The sequence below is a fragment of the Phyllostomus hastatus genome, unplaced genomic scaffold (genome assembly GCF_019186645.2).
Source record: "Phyllostomus hastatus isolate PE091 unplaced genomic scaffold, TTU_PhHast_1.1 phas_scaffold_11, whole genome shotgun sequence".
NCBI lineage: Eukaryota > Metazoa > Chordata > Mammalia > Chiroptera > Phyllostomidae > Phyllostomus > Phyllostomus hastatus.
The window spans coordinates 7,834,389-7,852,521 of record NW_025334005.1 but is presented as its reverse complement, the minus strand read 5'-3'; the positions used below and the strand labels follow the sequence as shown (position 1 = coordinate 7,852,521).

The following is an 18,133-nucleotide window of genomic DNA, read 5'->3' as shown; positions in this document are numbered from 1 at the left end:
CTACGTCTGCCATCTGCCGGCAGTGGCCACGCTGCCGACCACCAGGGAAGACCTCTTAGAGCCACGGTCATAACTTCCTGGCTTCCCACGAAAATAATACCAGTTTGACGCCACAGTATAGATGGAGACAGTGCTTGGCACATTGTGAAATAAACGCGATAAGCCTTCCTGGCGTTTCTTATTTTTATTTTTATTTTATCTTGTAACAGTGTACAGAGTGCTTTTATTTCTGCTATCTTATCGCCTTGTTTGGGCAGGCCCAGGCTTTTTGATTTTATGGGAGAGAAACCCACTCAGTCTTTCTCCGTAAAAAGTGGCTTTGTTGTGACTAGCCAGGGGGGTGTCAGGGAGGTGCAGGAGGTAAAGGGAGGCAGAACCACCTCCTACCTCCTCAGACCACCTCTCTGCCTCTTCTACCCCTGAGTCCCTTTCAAAGTCTCGTACCCCATTGCACAATGAATTCCTGCCCTTTCTTGCCTTTAGCCTGGTTGATAACGTTCCTCTCTGGTGTGCCCTGCTTGGCGAGGCTGTTTGATCCCTTGTCTCAGTCTCGGTGACGCTCTGATCACCCTGTCCCCACAGGTAAAACCCCAGAGGAAGTGCTCAAGAAGTACCTGCAGAAGGTCCGGCACCCACCAGATGAGGTGAGTGCAGAGACACGAGGCAGGGCTCACCTTCTCCATCAGCCACCAGCCTTCCTGCTGCCCATGCGGCAAGAGCTGCTAAGTCCTGACAGGTACAGAGCTGGTCGGAAGGGACGCTGCGCACCTGGGCTCCAAGGCTGGTGGTCACGAGAGGCCACTTAAACTCTCTCGCCTCTCCATACAGCGAAGAGCTGATCGATTCTAAACCACCTTAACGTGACAGTCTGAATTTAAGAAAGACAGAATGATAAGCAGTGGGAATTGACTTAAAAATGAGCTGGATGAAGATCAGTGGTTCTCAGCCAGAGGCAGTTTTGCACAATTTGGGCGAGGAGGGGAGGAGGTGCTACTGGCGTCCAGCGGGTAGAGGCCAGGGGTGCCGTTAAACACCCGCCAATGCCCAGGACAGCCCCTGCGGCAGAGAGTTGCCCAGCCCCTCTTGTCAATAGTGCCAAGGCTGAGCAATCCCGTTGTAGATTTATTTAAACAGCAGTCCCTCTGGTGTACTAGAATTATAGTTCCTCTAAAGAGTCAGCTTAAATAAAGCTTATCCATGGGGCTGTCAGCAAGCATTTGTTTCCTTCACAAGCCACTCAAGGACGCCCAGGAAGGACGCTGCATCGTCACAGCCCTCAAGGAGATTGTCATTTTGGTGGCCAGCCCAAGTTAACGTGTACTGACACCAGCAGTTATTTCAGGAATTTTTCTGTTGTGTAAAGCAAGGCACAAATATACTTCGATTCCCAAAGGCCCAACTATACTTACATTCCCAAAGGCATGGCTACCCTAGTTTGTGGGCTTCCTACAAGAGGGGCAGTGACAGCTCGCCTGACCTCTGAGCGTTCGGGGACCAGCGTAGGGATGCCGCAGCCTCCCAGGCTGGAGGAGGTTGACGGCCTCTCGGCTTTGTCCCCTGCCCCCCAGGACTGCACCATCTGTATGGAGCGCCTCACGGCCCCCTCGGGCTACAAGGGCCCGCAGCCGACCGTCAAGCCTGACCTGGTGGGAAAGCTGTCCAGGTGCGGCCACATCTACCACATCTACTGCCTGGTTGCCATGTACAACAACGGCAACAAGGTGAGTGCCAGCCTGTGGGGCTGCTGCCCTGGGCCCTGGAGGAGCAAGAGCGGGAAGGCCCTGTTGATGTTGTGCCCGGGGGACGTGTCCCAGCGCAGCAGGAGTGGTCATTTTGGCTGTCCTGAGCAGGATCCATCCTCCACAAAATTATAATGTGGCAAAACCTGTCTTTATCTTTCCTTCGGGCTCTGCTACCCAATCCCCCTGATGTCGACATGAGGCACGGTGGTCGGAGAGGTGCAGACTTCTGCCCCTGAGGTCTGTGAGAATAGTGGTCCATTGTCATGGCCTGTTGCTGGGTGAAGTGGGCCCCCACCCATGAGGGAGACGGAAATTCTCATGACAGCACTGCGCCGATGGTGGGCATTCACTCACATGGTCAGAGATGGGTTTCCCAATCATCTGTCCTTCTTCTGGTTATAATTCATTTTCTTTGGATATTTTCAAAACACCCTTGATTGCTCCTTCAAAGGCATTAGGGACTGTTGCCGAGGTCTACTGGGCAATCCCTTAAGATGCCCCCGCTGGAGGCGGGGAAGCTGCAATGTTCATCTTGCTCATGACAGACTGTGGTGTGGTGTTCCCCAGTTAGAGCTGGTTTCTGGGACTCTGGGAATGTCCCTGGATGACAGCTCTGTCCTTCCCATGTCCCAGCTTTTTCTGAGTCCTGACTTTTCTAATATTCTTTCCTGTGCCTGCAATAGCCTCCACTCCCTCATCTCCATGAATTTGTTGAACCCTATGCATTTCTCCAGGCCTAGCTTGGATTGCATCAGAGTCTGAGATTTCTCTGATCTTCAACCTCTTACTCATCCAAAATAAATGTCTGGCTTTCGGGGGGCTGCTGTGTGGCTCCCTTGTTGTGGGAAAGAGTGCAGGCAAGGGAGGCAGCTGACCCAAGATTGAACCCTGGCTTAGTAGCCAAATGACCTCGGGCAAGATTTTCGACTCCAAGATTTCGTTTTCCATCGGGAAGATGGAGATAAAACAATACCTACTTGATAGGGTGTTTTACTACTATGATTTAAATTGATAGCTCCTTTATATTAGCCATGACTATCATTTTTTTCCCTTCATCTTTATGTATCCTTATGATTGAATTTCCAGAAGTGCTGGGGACCTTTCTGAGTGTCCTGGGGACTGCACATTCAATCACTGATGGATGTGGCCCGCCTGGACCCCGTGCTCACCTTCCTGACCCTGAATAAAAGGTTCCATTGGGACTTTGCACTTTCAGAGGTTGTTTTGGCTTTAAAGCCATTCAGAACATATTCATCCCCTTTTCGATGACTGTATTCAAGAATAACCTAGTACCTTTTTGCGTTTATTTCCATGGTGCTTTTAAAATGTTTCGTTAGACCCTATCTTTTATTCTCTTTGGCACTAATACTGGGAGGCATGTTTTTTTTTTCATTTTCTTTACACAAAAGAGGAAAGAAAAGGGCCCAGAGAGAAATGGAGTGAGTCACCCAAGGTCAGGAAGCGTGGTAAGGCCAGAGCAGAGAGTGGGGCCTGGCTTCCTGGCCCCAAACCTCGGTTCCCTTTTCTTGATCACAGGCAGTCCTTGCTGTGAACACAAGCTATGCCTTTAAATGAGTGCAGCTCGAACTGAAACGTCCCTAAATAGCTCCGCAGAGGATCCCTGCCATCCTTCCCGAGGAGATGGATGCGGGTGTCCTGAAGAGCTTCGGTCCCAGCTGTGCGACGGCGTTTTTTTTACACAAGTTACTCCCTGCACACTCACGCCTTCCTTCCCCTCCTTCCCTCTCTCCTTGGGAGCCTGGGAATAGAATTCACTGTCCAGGCTGTTGTCCCTCCCCTCCAGGTGACAACTCCCCAGGCCCTGCTGTGAAACAGTGACCCCTTACAGCACTGCAACAGCCAGAGTCCCCCCAGCCCATCCCCAACAGAGCCCTGAGGTGCCGTGCAAAGCCAGGTCTCCTCCTCCAGCACAGGTTCTCTCTTATAAGCCCCTGAGAGTATGGAGTAAGGGGCTGTTGGTGCAATGTACCTCCTGTCACATTGGAGAAAGCAGAAGTGGCCTTGGTAGCCCAAGCAGGGGAGGGGGACAACTAAGGTCTGTTACTCGTTTGGGTGCATTTTGTCCCCCAGGCCCTTTATCTCTGGTACCTTTTGGAGTTGGTTCCAGAGGTGATTACTGAAACCGTTTCCCAAGCTGGTTGCTCTGGTCTTACCTCCTCAGGACGGCAGTTTGCAGTGTCCAACCTGTAAGACCATTTACGGGGTGAAAACAGGCACCCAGCCTCCGGGGAAGATGGAGTACCACCTCATCCCCCACTCCCTGCCTGGCCACCCAGACTGCAAAACCATCCGGATCATCTACAGCATCCCTCCCGGCATCCAGGTGAGCCGGCCGCGCGCGGCCCTTGACTGCTGTTGTTTTCAATGTTTGCACGTATATGTTTGTCCTAGTCCACTCAGGCTGCCGTAGCAAAGTACCAGAGACTGGGTAACTTTTAAACAACGTAAATTTAACAGCTGGGAAGTCCAAGATAAGGTGTGGGCAGACTCAGTGTCTGCTGAGGGCTATCTTCTTGCTGTGTCCTCCCCGGGTTGAAGGGGAGATGGTCCCTCTAATAAGGGCACTAATCCTGTTCTTGAGGGCTTCGCTCACCTCACCTAATCACCTACCAAAGACCCCCCCACCTCCTAATACCATTATGTTGGGGATTAGGTTTCAACCTGTCAGTTCTGGGGGGGACACAAACTTTCAGTCTATAGCATTCCACCCCTGCCCTCTCAAAATTCCTGTCCTTCTTGAATACATTTATTCCATCCCAACAAACTCAAAAGTCTTAACTCATTGCAACATCAACTTTAAAGTCTAAGTGCAAGGTCTCCACTAAATAGCACTTAAGCCAGATGTGGAGGAGACTCCAGGTGTGATTCATCCAGGAGCAAATTCTTCTCCAGCAGGGAGCTTGTGAAACCACAAAAGTTATGTGTTGGAGCCTCACCAGACGCTGAATCTGCCAGCACCTTGGCCTTGGGACTTCCCAGCCTCCAGCGCTGTGAGAAGTGAACTTCTGCCATTTAAAAGCCACCCAGCTTGTGGTATTTTGTTAGCGCAGCCCAAGCTGACTGCAACCATGTTATAATCTGAAAAGTCCCCTTCCCACTCTTGTCCCCCATCTATGAAGCCGGAACCAGCCCCACCCTCCGCCATTGTTCTTACTTTCTTTTGTCTCCTTCTCAGGTTCTTTGCACACACGCAGCGGAGACTGCATCCACTCCTCCTGTTTTTACACAAAGTGTGACGTACTAGACATATTGTTCTGCACTCTGCATTTTTCAATTAACAATATAGTCTGTATATCTCTTCATGTTTGCATAGAGAGAGCTTCCCCATTCCTTCTCGGCTCTGTGCGATAATCCATTGTGCAAAGCCACCGTAATTCATATTCAACAGCCTCCGTTTGATGGGCATATGGATTGCGTCCAATCTTTTGCTACAACAAATAATGCCGTAATGAATAACCTTGTATGCATGTGAGTGTGTCTATAGAATAATTTTCTGGAAGCGGAATTTCTTTGTCACATGGTATTAGCATTTGTAATTTGATAGCTGTTCCTTGGCTCTGATTTTTGCAGGCGTTTCTTTCCTCTTTTGATTCTTTGAAAGACGGTCAAAGAAACAAACTGAACAATTTCCCTGGCAGTAAATACAGATGTGTTCCTCCGTCACACATGGAAGTGTTTTCTAAATGCTTTAGGGTGCTTATTGGATTCATTTCTTTAGAAAATATTTATTAGTCCACCCTCTCTTTCCTCCCTCTCCCCCTCGAATTTTTCATTTTGTTGTTGTTGTTGTTGTTGTTGAACAAACGTCTGCGTGTGGATTGTGGGCCAGGCGTCTTCTAGGCGCTAGAGAAACAATGGTGAGTGAAACAGACACAGTCCTCCCTCCTCTGAAGTCCCCGTTCCAGCGGGAGGAGGAAGATAATAAAATAAACAGATAAATAAACGGGGCATTTCCAAATGGTGATAAGTCATGTGGAAGAAATAAAACAGGGCGATGGGATAGCCTGTAAATAAAAAAGTGAATAAAAAACATGGTACTTCTTTGAGGGACTTACCAGCCAGTCAGAGGGGGAAATCACCGTGCACCACCGAGCTCCGGAGCAAAAAGAGGGTGTGCACCACTAACAAAAGCTTGCAACACCTGGCTGATCCTCCCGCGCTGGGGGCTTCGGACAGCCACCTGGCCTTCCTGACTCGGTTTCCTTCCCGTGCGGCTGGGAACCTAACACACAGGGGATTTGTGTGCATGTTGTGGTACAGGGCGCAGCACTAGGGCACTCAGTCCCTGGCCACGGTCATCGTTGGTGTATCTTCCTCATCTGGGTAAGGAGGAGGGCCTGTGTCCCTCTGATAGGGAGGCTTGGGGGACACTTTCTTGTGCCGGGCAGTTGCTAGTAGAGCCTTGAACGAAGATGTGAAGAAACGGAGAAGAGAGACTTTCGGAGGAGGAGTCTGCAAAGTCTCAGAGGACAGAGTGTGGGGGTGTTGGAGGGCGATAAAGAAATGTTTATTTGGGGGCCTCCCTGCTTAAGGTCCTGATTTTTTTTTTTTATTTTTGTTCAAGTACAGTTTTCTGCTCCCCCCACCCCTCCCCACCACCCCAGCTATCCTCACCTCCCTCCCCCGTTTCCACCCCCATCCCTTGTTATTGTCCATGTATCCTTTATAATTGTGGGTTAAGATCCTGATTTCATTGCCCTTTCTCAGCCCGTGAAAGCTTGGGCTTCCGTGAGGAGTCGAGGCCTGTAAGCTTGGCCTTGACTGCAGGGAGCAGTTCCCTAGGGGAGAAACTCGGAGGCCGAGTCGTGACTGCGTGACTGCTTCGCTTAGCAGTGAGCAGTGCGCCAGGAGCCTGCAGCCTCGCTGGGTCAGCGCCAGGCAGGCCGGCGGCTGTGCCTGTGCCGGCCGCGCGCTGCGGTTGGTCCCAGGCAGCGGAGGGGCAGGCCGCGCACTGGTGGGAACCGGCCCTTCAGTAAAGCAGCGTGGCTGAGAAACAGCCGTGGCCACAGGGACGTTGCATCTGGGGAGCGATTTCATGCAAATATGAAATGCAGGACCGGCTAGTCCTGCATTGCCAAGAAGTCTCTGTGGCTGTTTCAGTGGGGAATGACCTTTCCCTTCTCTGAGACCCCACCGCACTTACAGTGCTGTCCAGTTTGCAAAGCCACAGGTGACCCCAAACCGCGCTGTTAACAAGAAACAACCACAACGAAAACTAAACCCCAGAAGTTAAAAATTATTTTGGAATCATTGCCTATAATAACAGAAAATGAAAAATCTGTGCTTTCTTGCAGCTTTGTCATGCATGCGTAGGTTCACCCAATCGTTCATTTCTTCAGCCAGGACACATTTACTGATTATTGCTGCCAGGACAAGTGTGTCATGATCAATATTATGTTGGTTTTATCTAGAAGGGATTTTAAAACAGGTTTCACAGACTCCGAGGAGGTCAGGGATGCTCTGAAACAATAGACAAATATTTGTGTTTAGGTAAAAAAAAGTGTTACTAGGGGGAAATCCTTCCCTTTTCATGAATTTCTCAAAGGGGCCAGTGGACCCACTGTGGACCCTGACTGGGAAGCCTGGTTTCTGGTTAAATTCTGCTTCAGTTTCGTCCCTACCCAGGGGCCTGAGGCTGCGTAATAGGACTGGGCCACCATAGTGGACACGTTGTTAGAATTTCAGTCGTGAATTTCCCAGTCCATATTGTTAAACATGGAGACAAACCAGAAAGCCATGAGGGCGGAGGAGAAAACCCCCAGGAATCATTCAGACAATGCTGCTTGCACGGCTCAGAGCTCCGAGGCCCTGGAGTTCTCCTGAGCTGTTCGGGGGTAAAAAGTCCAGCGTGTGCCTCAGAAATCCGAGGCTTACATTTTGGCAAAGCCATTAACTGCGGAAGTCATGTTGCCTCTGAGGGTGGTAGTATTTTGCCTCTTGTAAAACACAATGGTCAGAATGGATGATGGTGGCGAGGCCCAACATTCACTGAGTGAGCTCTCAGCATGCGAGCAGGCACCGTGCTCACTTGACATTCAGAATAGTTGCAGAAGATGAGAATTCCACCTCCGTCCTGTCTGACGGGTGGGAAACCGAGGGCTGCAGCTCGCACAGCTGGGAGGCTGCAGCTCGGGTCCAAGCCCAGGTCTGAGGGCTCTGCTCTCGCTGCTTTTTGGGTCCGCTCTCTGTCTAGACTCTACAGCCATTATTACCGTCTTCATTATTGGCATGAGTCACTGCGTGCCTCCCCTCACCAGAAACATGTGGGAAAATGCCCTTTATTTTCTTTCTGTGCTTTCAGGGGCCAGAACACCCGAATCCTGGGAAGAGTTTCAGCGCCCGTGGCTTCCCGCGACACTGTTACCTTCCAGACAGCGAGAAAGGGAGAAAAGTAAGAGCTGGGGCATCAGGTTATTTATTGACTTCTGTGTCAGGGACCCCAGTTTTGCTTCCTGCGATGCCCAGGGTAAAAAGCACCGGGTCTTTCTCCCTTCTAGATGCCCATGGAAGTGAGGTCCTAGTTGAGTCAACCATAGATAAGGGTGGATAGGATTCAATTTTTTTTTGTAGAATGATGGGGCAAGACTTTGGTGTTTTTTTTTCCCCTCACCTGGCTATTCCTGCAATAATTCGTTTGTTTTAAGATCCTTCCTTTAGAATGTTGCTGCTTAACAGCTGGTCCTGGGACCAATACCAGTGGCAACATCTATAAGCTTGATAGAAATTCAGAACCTTAGAACGTACTTTGTTTGAACGGGTGCTCTGAAGCAGGGAATGGCAGCTCACGGTTTTCAAGTCTGCCATTACTATTATCACTACTGTTGTGATTCCCCACCTCCGGCTCATGCTGTGTCTACCGTCATTCAGTTTTGAAACCAGTGCATTTTTATCTGGAATCTTCTTCATGCTGGACAGGGCGCTGCATATTTGTCTTGCTCAAAAGAAGAAATGCTCAGTTTTCATTTTAGCTGAATTAGAACACTCTCGCAAGCCCTAACACTTCTCTGGGCCTCACCTGTAAAAGTGAGGCGCCAATAGCACCTGCCAGACTTCATGCGAAGTGCGGTTGGTTGTAAGGACCAGCTGAGCGATACATATGAAATGGCCTTGAAGGGGTCACGACACGTCAACCTTGCCATTGCAGAAATAGTCCACAGCGTTAGCTGTGGGTAAATTAATACCGATTTCAGGTGGGGGTGGGTGGCAGGCACAGCTTCCGAAGATCTCAGATCAGAAGTGCCTCGCACCCCTCAGTCCTAACTTTCCGACCACAGCTGTGACATTGGTAGCTAACGTTTGCTGAAAGGTGTATACCGGGCATTGCTATTCAAGTCTTCACACAGCACCTGCCTACCTACTCACAGCCTTTAGGGGCAGATCATACCATTGCCGTTTTGTAAATAAGGAAATTAAGCCCCAGAGAGGTGGTATAACTTTTCCAAGGCCACACAGTCAGACAGTGACAGGGCCAAGACAGACCCGCAGGTCCCTGACTCTGCATCCAAACTGGCCCTTCCCTTAGGGCATTGCAATGCAGGACGCGGCGGGGCCCTTGGCAGGACTCCCTCCCCTGCAAAGGATGGCCTCTGGCCAAACCGAAGTCTGACTCTGATCTCTGCCTTTTGTCCTGCAGGTTCTGAAGCTGCTGCTGGTGGCCTGGGATCGCCGCCTCATCTTTGCCATTGGTACCTCCAGCACGACGGGCGAGTCAGACACCGTCATCTGGAATGAGGTCCACCACAAGACAGAGTTCGGCTCTAATCTCACTGGCCACGGCTACCCAGATGCCAATTACCTGGATAATGTGCTGGCTGAACTGGCTGCCCAGGGCATCTCTGAGGACAGCACTGCCCAGGAGAAGGACTGAGCTGGAAGGGCTTTAGCGGGGAGGAGGGGTGGGGGCCACAGAGCAGGAAATGGGGAGAGTCGAGGTAGAAGTTGGTTCCCTGCCCTCCCGACTCCCTCGTCTCCCCTCCCGCCCTGCCTCCATCCTTCATCCCTCCCAGCAACAGGGGGGAGCCATATTGAATAAGGGGACATCATTCATAAACCTCATCCATCACAAAAGGGACCCGGGATGAGGGCCATCCCTGGTCTGTTCCTATGGAGTTTTCGGTGCTGGGTAGGCACGAACACCACCCCTCAGCCCCTTAAGTGGGGGCATGGTCAGCACACTTAGGGTACAGGCAGTGCATGGTCACTCCGTGCCCTGGCCTCGTGAAGCCTGAGGTCCATCGCCTCCACTGGCTTCTTGCTGCTTCCACTTCCAAACGTGGAATTTCCGCTTTTCCCTCCTCCCCGGGAGGCGAGGAGCTCTCACTGTGCAAGGTTGGGGGGCAAAGGGGTGAACCACTAAACTGCTGGGACACCAGAAATCAATGCCTCAGTATAGAGTGAGGACACACTTCTTGCCAGAGGGTCAGGGAAGCAAAGGCCTCTTGGAGCACACTCAGCTCTCATAAGAGTCCACGGCTTCTCTGGGCCTTGCTTCCTCCTCTCACCATTGACCTGCCCACAGAGGCATCTGCTTCTCTCACGCAGATGGTTGGGCTCTGGGGTTCCTCTCCGGGTGGCATCCCATGATGCTTCCAGCCACGCCCTGGTCAGACCGGAGCCGGCATCCCACTTAGCATCTGCACTGTCCTCAGAGAGAGGAGCCCGTGGCCTTCTTCCCAACGCATCCCAGACCAGCTCAAAGATTCCATGAGTCTCATCAAGTCACTGTGAACAGAGCCTGTGCTGGGCTCTGTGCCTCCTGTGCATGTGCGTGCGTGTGTGTGGGTGCAAGCACACGTGTGTGCATGTGCGCACCGCTGGTGGAGAGTCCCATCATGTTCTCACAGTCTGTTTTGCCAGATGTCGAACCCCAGTTCCGATGAGGGCCAGAGAGCCGGGGGGTGGCCCCTTGGCTTCTCCCACCCTCTGCCAACCCCTCCCTTAGTAAACTTGGACCCTGACCGAGTCAGAACTGTGTTTGGGGAGATGTGTAAGGTGAGGGCTGGACTGACCCCTTTTTCTGTGTCTTTCAAGACTGCATTGGAGCCAAGCTCCATCCAGCCTTGTTTTTCTGAGAGCTTCGATCTCGGTTGATGCAAATTTGTTCACTGAAGCCCAGGGGTGGTGCTGGGCCTCTCATCTCCCTCCTCTGCTACAGACTGACCTAGGACGTGGGGGGGGGGCGCCTCTTTAGCTCATCCACCAGGGTTAGGACTACCTTGTGGTCTAGTCCAGCATCTGTCTGGGTTGTGTCCCGAGACCCTGCCTATCTCCTCCCCATCATTCCCCTTGCCTTTGGCTCCTGCCAAGGAATGAATCGAGGGTCAGGGAGGAGAGAAGGGGTATCAAGAAGGGAAACCCAATTCCCCCTTTGAAAGTGGGTTCTTTGAACTATATGTTTGGGGGAAGTTCCTCTGGATACTAATTTGAATTATATACCTCATGTTTTGGGGGTTTGACGTATATATATGCATATATATTTCATAATATTTGGAAGGTTTTTGATGCTAGGAAAATGGAAACAAAAGAACCTTCAAAAATGGTACTTAAACAGGAACTGGAAACCAAGGTTTCCTGAGAGCCGGCTTCAGAGCTGCTTGCTCTTAGGCCCGCAGCCGTTTTGCTGTTCGTGTGACCAGTGGGTTTATGTGAGCATCACCCAGTTCTTGGGGACATGCTGCTGGTGCTGAGCCTCTCCTTGTTTTCCAAATGACCGTAGGGACATTAATGGGTTCCAGCAGAGGGAGCTCTGACAGAAACGATTGTGTCTGCCATCTTGGTTCCCGTGGTTCCCATCCGTGGGCAGCCCTGTATCTCACCAGCAAACCTGGAGGTCAGTCCTGAGCTCCCTGCACCACAGAGTAATTTCCTGCCACAGTTGGGAAAGAAACATCCGAACTCAATGGAAGAGACACCCCTGCGGTGTTCATTGTCATGCCCCGTGCCCTTGCCAGGCTACCGTGTACCAGGGATCAGCAGCGAGCCCCACCGTAGGCCACGACTGTCTCCGCCTTCACCCTCGTCAAGTGTCTGCTGGGTTCGTCACCCACAGTGATGAGGGATCAGACGGAGGGTGGGTGGGTAGAAGCACAACTGTGCAGTAGGGGGTGGGGGAGGAAGAAGACAAGCTTTGACAACTGGCCGTGGGCAGCGGGGAGAAGCTGATTTCCTGCAGCAGGCGGAGGAAGGCATGGGCGGGAGAGGGGACCCAGAGAGGGACCAGGCAGGCTGTATGCCAGGGCAACACCACTTCGGGAGCAAGTCTTCATGGCTTCAAGCCTCTCCCCGGGATGTTGGTTGTGTCTGTGCCCCGTTCCCTTCCTCTCAGAGGATGCTCAGCAGGGGCTACCTCATCCTCATCTTCTTGTGGGACGTCTGGGCAGAAAGAGTCTTGAACTTCCTTTCTGACACTGTGCCAGCCAGGCAAGGCGGCAGGCATTCCTTTGCTCCTTCTCTTGAGCCAACTTGGAAAGGTACGGTCTCAGGTTCAGCGGCAACCCTGCCGGCAGAGGCCCTGTGCATCCACCGCTCTGAGACAAGAGTGTCCCCACTGGAAGCCCTGCTGAGCTCCCTGGTCCACACAGGGGCATCCCTGCCTTTCCTTTCGTCTTAGCACCAGCAGCCCGGGTCCTCCCTCCCTGAGTCTGCAGGGATGACAGACCCTGTCACACGCTCATCCCTTAAGGATTAATTGTGTATATGTAGTTGTGTGTGCTTCACATTTTATCCCTTCCCTCCGTGGTTTTAGACTTGGTCGAAAGTACTTGTCCTGGTATTGCACTGTTTGTGTGCATGAGAAGATGGGGGGAAGGCCCCACGTGGTACAAGAAAGGGTCCTGTCCCCTTTTCTTGTCTGTGGTCACTGGCATTTGAGTGGGGGTGGGTTTCTGGGAGAGGACAGGTGAATGCCCTGATGTAAAAATCTTTATAACTGGTGTGTTTTGAAGTCCTTGGTGTTGCTCTGTGAGAGGACATCGCCACCTGGTGCTCATGAGGTGTATGTGCAGAACAATAAATGGAAAAATCAACAACCACACATTGTGAACCTTCTGCTTTCTGCAGGTCAGGGCACCTATCACGAGACATTGGGGTACCTCCCTGAGCCTGTAAGCAACCACAAGCCCTTCTGCCAGATGGGGTGGGGGTAGTCCCTCTTCCCTATGCTTTTCACATCTTTTTCACCCACACATTTGACCAAGAGACCTGGCTTGACTTCTTGTTTCTCTAAAGGAAACCAACCACATGACAGGGGAAGTAAGTAAATGAACCTGTGGGGAAAAGACCTTCTTAAAAACCCTGAATTTTCACTTAAAGCTCCCTCCACCTGGCCACCCTAGAGTGTATGCTTCAATAGTTTACAAGCTGTCATTTTTTCAAATAAATGTTTAGTATTAGTCATCCCGATATTCACGAGAACATAAGAGTAAAATGTAATTGCAAAGCCTCCTTTGTTCCCCAAGCGGGGCTCCATTTCTGAAAGTCTACAGGGTGTGGTTTTCTTGGAAGCTGGATTGGCCTCCCCGCAGACCCCAGCCTGAGCCCACCAGCCAGGAAAGCAGGGCCTGGGGGGCTCTCCCCTCTGGGTGCTGACTTGCACACTACGAACCCCATGTTCCGATTTCCTCTGGGTGAACAGTCGGACAGAGTAGTCCTTAGGTATGTGTTTTAAATGCACAGTTTTGTTAGTCAAAATATAAGTCTGGGACTTTTTCATTTCAATGGCATTTCGTGCATGAAAAGTCTAGAAACCAGCAGCCCTACTTTGTCTCTCTGACTCAGTAATCCTCAAAGAATTCGTGGGAAAGTCAGTATTTGCAGAAAAGTGGTTAGCTTGGCTGACACTCACCCACAAAACACCCGGAGGTTTAGAGAAATATTTAGGCAGGGTTAAGTGAAGGGGTTGGAGAAATTGGTGTCCCCGGCTGGGCAGTCAGGGGAGGGGGGCTCCGGTTCTGTCACGCTCTTCATCACGGCAGGAGGGGAGGGGGGCCCCTTCCCATCATCCCCCAGGCTGGGGTGCTCCACGCTCCTCAGAAGAAGGACCTTTTGTAAACCTCAACTCTTGACTGTGACTGTGAACCAGGAGAGGACAAATTGTCCTTCACAGAACATCACTCACTAATGACATTCAATTGGGTGAGGAATATCTGACTTTTAAAATTGGTTTGGAGGAACATTAATAGATTCACCCTGGTCATCACAACTGGGTGAGCTTGGTATTAACACTGGGCAAGGGCTCCCAGGGCCAGGTGACAGTCATGCCTTTTGTCAGCTCCCTGCGGGAAGTCAACTGATGCCTCTTTCATTTCCTTGAAGAGCATGGATTTGATTATGCTCGCCCCCTTTCTGTTGGAGAAAAAGTAAAGGTGAGGTGCATCATTGGCGTCTATGCCATTTGGTTTTCAGGAGCACATAAGACTTAGGTGTGGGCTTACTTCGACTTCCTGCTTCATTCCTTGTTTCCCACCCCCAGAAAAATGTGGGCTTCTTGTTGGAATGTGGGGCGGGGCAGGGGAGTCAGGAAGGATGAGGTCCATTCATGGAAAAGAAAGGGGTTCTACTTTGGTAACTTAGACCAGGAAACTGCAATGCTTGATCTGCTCAAATCGATGCACTGATTTGTTTTGGTTTTTGCCCCATTTATGATGAGCTAAGAGAAAGAAGCCAGGTAGCTGGTCATAGGCAGGAATTCCAATTTCCCCTGAGCACCAGACTCTTTCACACTTTTTACCCTTTCCTCACTCACTGCTTCTCTACAAATTACCCTTTCTCCCTTGACATCCTAATAGAACTTTATAAGGTAAAATAGTTTCTGAGAACTTGATGAATTAGGCCAAATTCCAAGGGTGGTCTGCCTAAGTGAGTCTTAAATTGTGGGGGAGTTGGGAAACATGGGCTTGGTATAAACAACATTTTTTGTTCAGAGGATGTTGAGACAACCCAGAGGAAATGACACCGGCCACCAACGCTAAGCCCTCAAACTGAAAAGCTGTGGTCACCAAGGACTTCTGTGTCGTCTGGGGTTCTGTCAGCCCCCAGGAACATGAGACCCAGACAACTTTAAAAAACAGAACAGTTGGAGGGTAAGCTTTAAAGGCAGAAATTCTTACAGCTCATGAATTGGAAACCATGGCCAACCTCAGATGAAATGCATCATCTCCAAATCCAAAGGTCAACATTCCCCCTCCTCCTTTTACACATCTGCAGGCAGGTGAAAATAATTCATGGTTTGCATAGAGAAAAGATACCCCTTCAGTTTTTACTCCCCAGGAAGACCCTTGGCTTAGAAAGTCACAACTTCTCCCGACCCCCTACCTCAACATTGTCCATGTAGCTCTATTAACTTCCTGGCCCAGGGACATAAAGAAGTCACAAAGTTATACCTGATTTTGATTGCACTTGCCACTTCAATAGTTAGGAAGCAGGAGTGGAGAGAGAAGGAATGAAAGACATGCTTGAAGCTCTGCCCAGAAATGAAACTGCGTTCTGGGACAGATTTAGGCTGGACATTGTTCCTGCTCTTCGACAGGGGTGTCCCCTGTCTCTGCAGTGCCAGGAGCCACACTCTCCCTCTCATCCTCGATCACCTGGTATCCCCTCTTCTTGTACTTCCGACTGCCATAGATGACCAGGGCAATGAGAACTGCTAGGACGGTGGTGACCCCCACCGTGACGCCAGCGGCCTCTCCCCCTGACAGACCACCATTCCCGTGGATGACTTTCATGGCCCGGCGCAGCTCTATCGGCTCTCCCAGCCTCCACTGGTTGGTCTGGGGGTCTTTAATCCAGGAGCTTGAAGTCTCAGTATTAGTCACCATGACAGTGTTGGTGGCAGCCTGACTCATGAGGGGTGGCTTGGTATAAGGCGGGAGCCTGGCGGAGGGCAAAGCCCCTCCTGTAAAGAGCCCAGACTTGACACAGTAGGACACTTGGCATCCATCGCTGATGAAGGCCAGGTGTTGGCTGAAACCCCCAGGGCACTTTTTCAGAGCAGGTGCCCCTAAGTCTTTGGATATGGCAGAATCCACCAAGGGGTTCCCAACTGCACAGCTAAAGAACCCACCAAAGGGGACCGAAAACCTATATCCCAGCTCATAGTCCTGAGAGGCACATACCTTGAGGCTTTCAAAGAGTCTTAATGGAAAGTAGCCAGCTGGACATGACTGTGCATTTGTCAAAGGGTTAATGCTCTTACCGCTGAAGAGGCCCCCGAAAAGCAGTCCCGAGTATTCTGGTACTTGATCACTGGCCACACACCAAAAAGCCTTAAATTCAGCCTTTGCCACTCGGAACACATCTTCACACACTGTCTTGCAGAAGACAAAGAAGGTGCACTTCTGGACACACTCCAGGCCATTGTAACCCTCCTCATGGATCTGGGTTAGGAGGTGTACTGGGGAGTAGCCAGAGGGGCAGGAGAACTCACCAGTGAGTGGATTCTTCTGCTGCAAGTTTTGGCAGGCTTGGATAGCCCCATTCCCTGACAGCTGGGTGCACTCCTGATAAACCCCACCAAAGGAGAAGTTGGTCATTTTCCCCTCGCAAGAGCCGTCATCGGTGTTGGCCTGAAAATTGAAGTTGGGCGAATTGAGATCTGTGCATCCAGGGTAGGTGTTGAAGGTGTAGTAGCGTCTCACAGCAGTTTCCACTGTCTTGGACAACTTCTTCACCAAGGGCCCCGGCAAGTCGGGCAGCATGTCAGGGTTGATGAAGAAAGGCAGAGGCAGGCCCGTGCGGTCTATGGCCACCAGGTTGTTGGCGGTGCCCTGTTGCCAGGTCTGGAGGGTGATGCCTGGGTAAAAAGGAACCCCTCCAATGCTTTGCACCCTGGAGTTGGTTCTGTTGGAAAGGTAGCCCTTGGTGAAGGCATTCTGTGAGGTGTAGTTCTCCTCAAATTTGAAGTTCACGACACCAAAAAAGACAGCTCCAGCAGATGCAGCCACAGCACTACGGCTGCTCTGGCTGTCCTGGAGGAAGGAGGACCTGATGTGGTCCTCCTGCATGAGAACCGCCCCTGCATCCACACTGGTGACAACGTGGGTGCCATAGTTGAGGACCAGGAGCTCTGCCAAGTAGGTGGCCATCCGCGTCTGGTTGTTCTCCAGACGGTCAGAGATGTCCATGAGTAACTTCTTAAACCCCCAGTTTAGTTTCGAAACTGGATTGATTTTGACTGTGTAGATCAGGTTTCTCACCTGAACCTGAGTGGTTACAGCTTGGTCCTTCACTTGAAGGGTCTTCATCTTCTGGAAGTCCAGGGAGAACTTGCCATTGATTTTGGAAAAAGAGGAAGAGAGCTCCGTGTTGATAGAGTTGGAAGTGCTGCTCTGGTAATTCACCCAGGACTCCAGGATTTCTGAGTTCAGCTCCAGGTTGCTCTTTTTCTGGGGGATGGTGAAGATTTCATTGGGGATGATGTACTGTCCATCCTCTGTGGTCCTGCAGTTGGTGTAAGTCAAGTCCATCACCTGCCCCATGTCCACATTCCGCAGATTATCCCAGCCCCCTCCAGGTAAGACTTCCAGAACTGGTCGTTTTAAGGTATCCTTGCATTTTTGAGATCCAGCCTCATCTGTCTCTCCCAGAACTTTGCCCATTTTAGCCCATGCTACCACTACCCAGAAGAAGATGATACCCCTAAGGCTGTCCATGGTTCAGACAGCCCCAGCGACAAGCCAGCCCTAAGTTGCAGCTAGCGAGCTTTATGCAAACTGAACCAATGGGAAAGAAAGCAGTTGCTGAAACTACAAAAAAAAAAAACAAACAAAAAAAACATAGTTCTCCTAAAGTCACCAGTTCCTCTTTAGACTAATCTAACTGCAAAATGGGGAAATGAGAGTTGATGGAATATTATGGTCCATCAGGACTTTTTTGAAAAATTATGGTGTTCTAGATATCCTTAACAGTTAACTACCCTAACTGTCCCCCACTGCCCCGGAGCTGGTTACGCTACAGCAGTAGAGGGTACTCAGAAGAAGTGCACCACACACCTCACTGTTCCCACCCCACGAACTCTCCGCCTGTGAAAGCAAGCTTTGGTCTTGCTTTCTACTCACTCTCTTGATGTTTCCATTTTTTTTTCCTCACTGTTCTTTCCTGGAACTCCAACCATAGTTTCTTCCTACTGTAAATGCAGAGGTAAATGGCAACATCACTCTTGCTGAGACACCTTGCCTCTACCATACCTAGGCTAGAGGTAGGTCAAGGCCTGTGTTTTCCCTTCACCTGAGGATGAAGGTTCTTCCCACAGAAGAAAGGGGTGAAAATCTTAGACACGAGTTCTGTGGGGGTTTATTGTGATGAATCCTAGTAGTCTCAGCTTTGGAGGTGGCCCTGTCTGGGGCGGAGCTGAAGGGATCTGAAGAGGATTCCAC

General features: G+C 50.8%; 2 protein-coding genes across 2 annotated transcripts in view; one reads left to right on the top strand and one right to left on the bottom strand.

Moving 5' to 3' along the window:
- DTX4 (deltex E3 ubiquitin ligase 4) overlaps positions 1 to 12,793 on the top strand; it is a 30,529-nt gene extending 17,736 nt beyond the window's left edge. The window contains exons 5-9 of the mRNA XM_045855201.1: positions 583 to 644; positions 1,569 to 1,721; positions 3,925 to 4,086; positions 8,065 to 8,154; positions 9,397 to 12,793. Coding sequence (XP_045711157.1) covers positions 583 to 644; positions 1,569 to 1,721; positions 3,925 to 4,086; positions 8,065 to 8,154; positions 9,397 to 9,630 — 701 coding nt within the window. The 3' untranslated portion in view covers positions 9,631 to 12,793. The remainder of the gene's footprint in view (positions 1 to 582; positions 645 to 1,568; positions 1,722 to 3,924; positions 4,087 to 8,064; positions 8,155 to 9,396) is intronic.
- A 2,042-nt stretch (positions 12,794 to 14,835) lies between these two features.
- LOC123829555 (macrophage-expressed gene 1 protein-like) lies at positions 14,836 to 17,465 on the bottom strand. Its single transcript, XM_045855388.1, has one exon. It carries the CDS (start codon positions 17,408 to 17,410, stop codon positions 15,257 to 15,259), a length of 2,154 nt encoding a protein of 717 aa, XP_045711344.1. The 5' UTR covers positions 17,411 to 17,465; the 3' UTR covers positions 14,836 to 15,256.
- Positions 17,466 to 18,133: the final 668 nt, after the last annotated feature.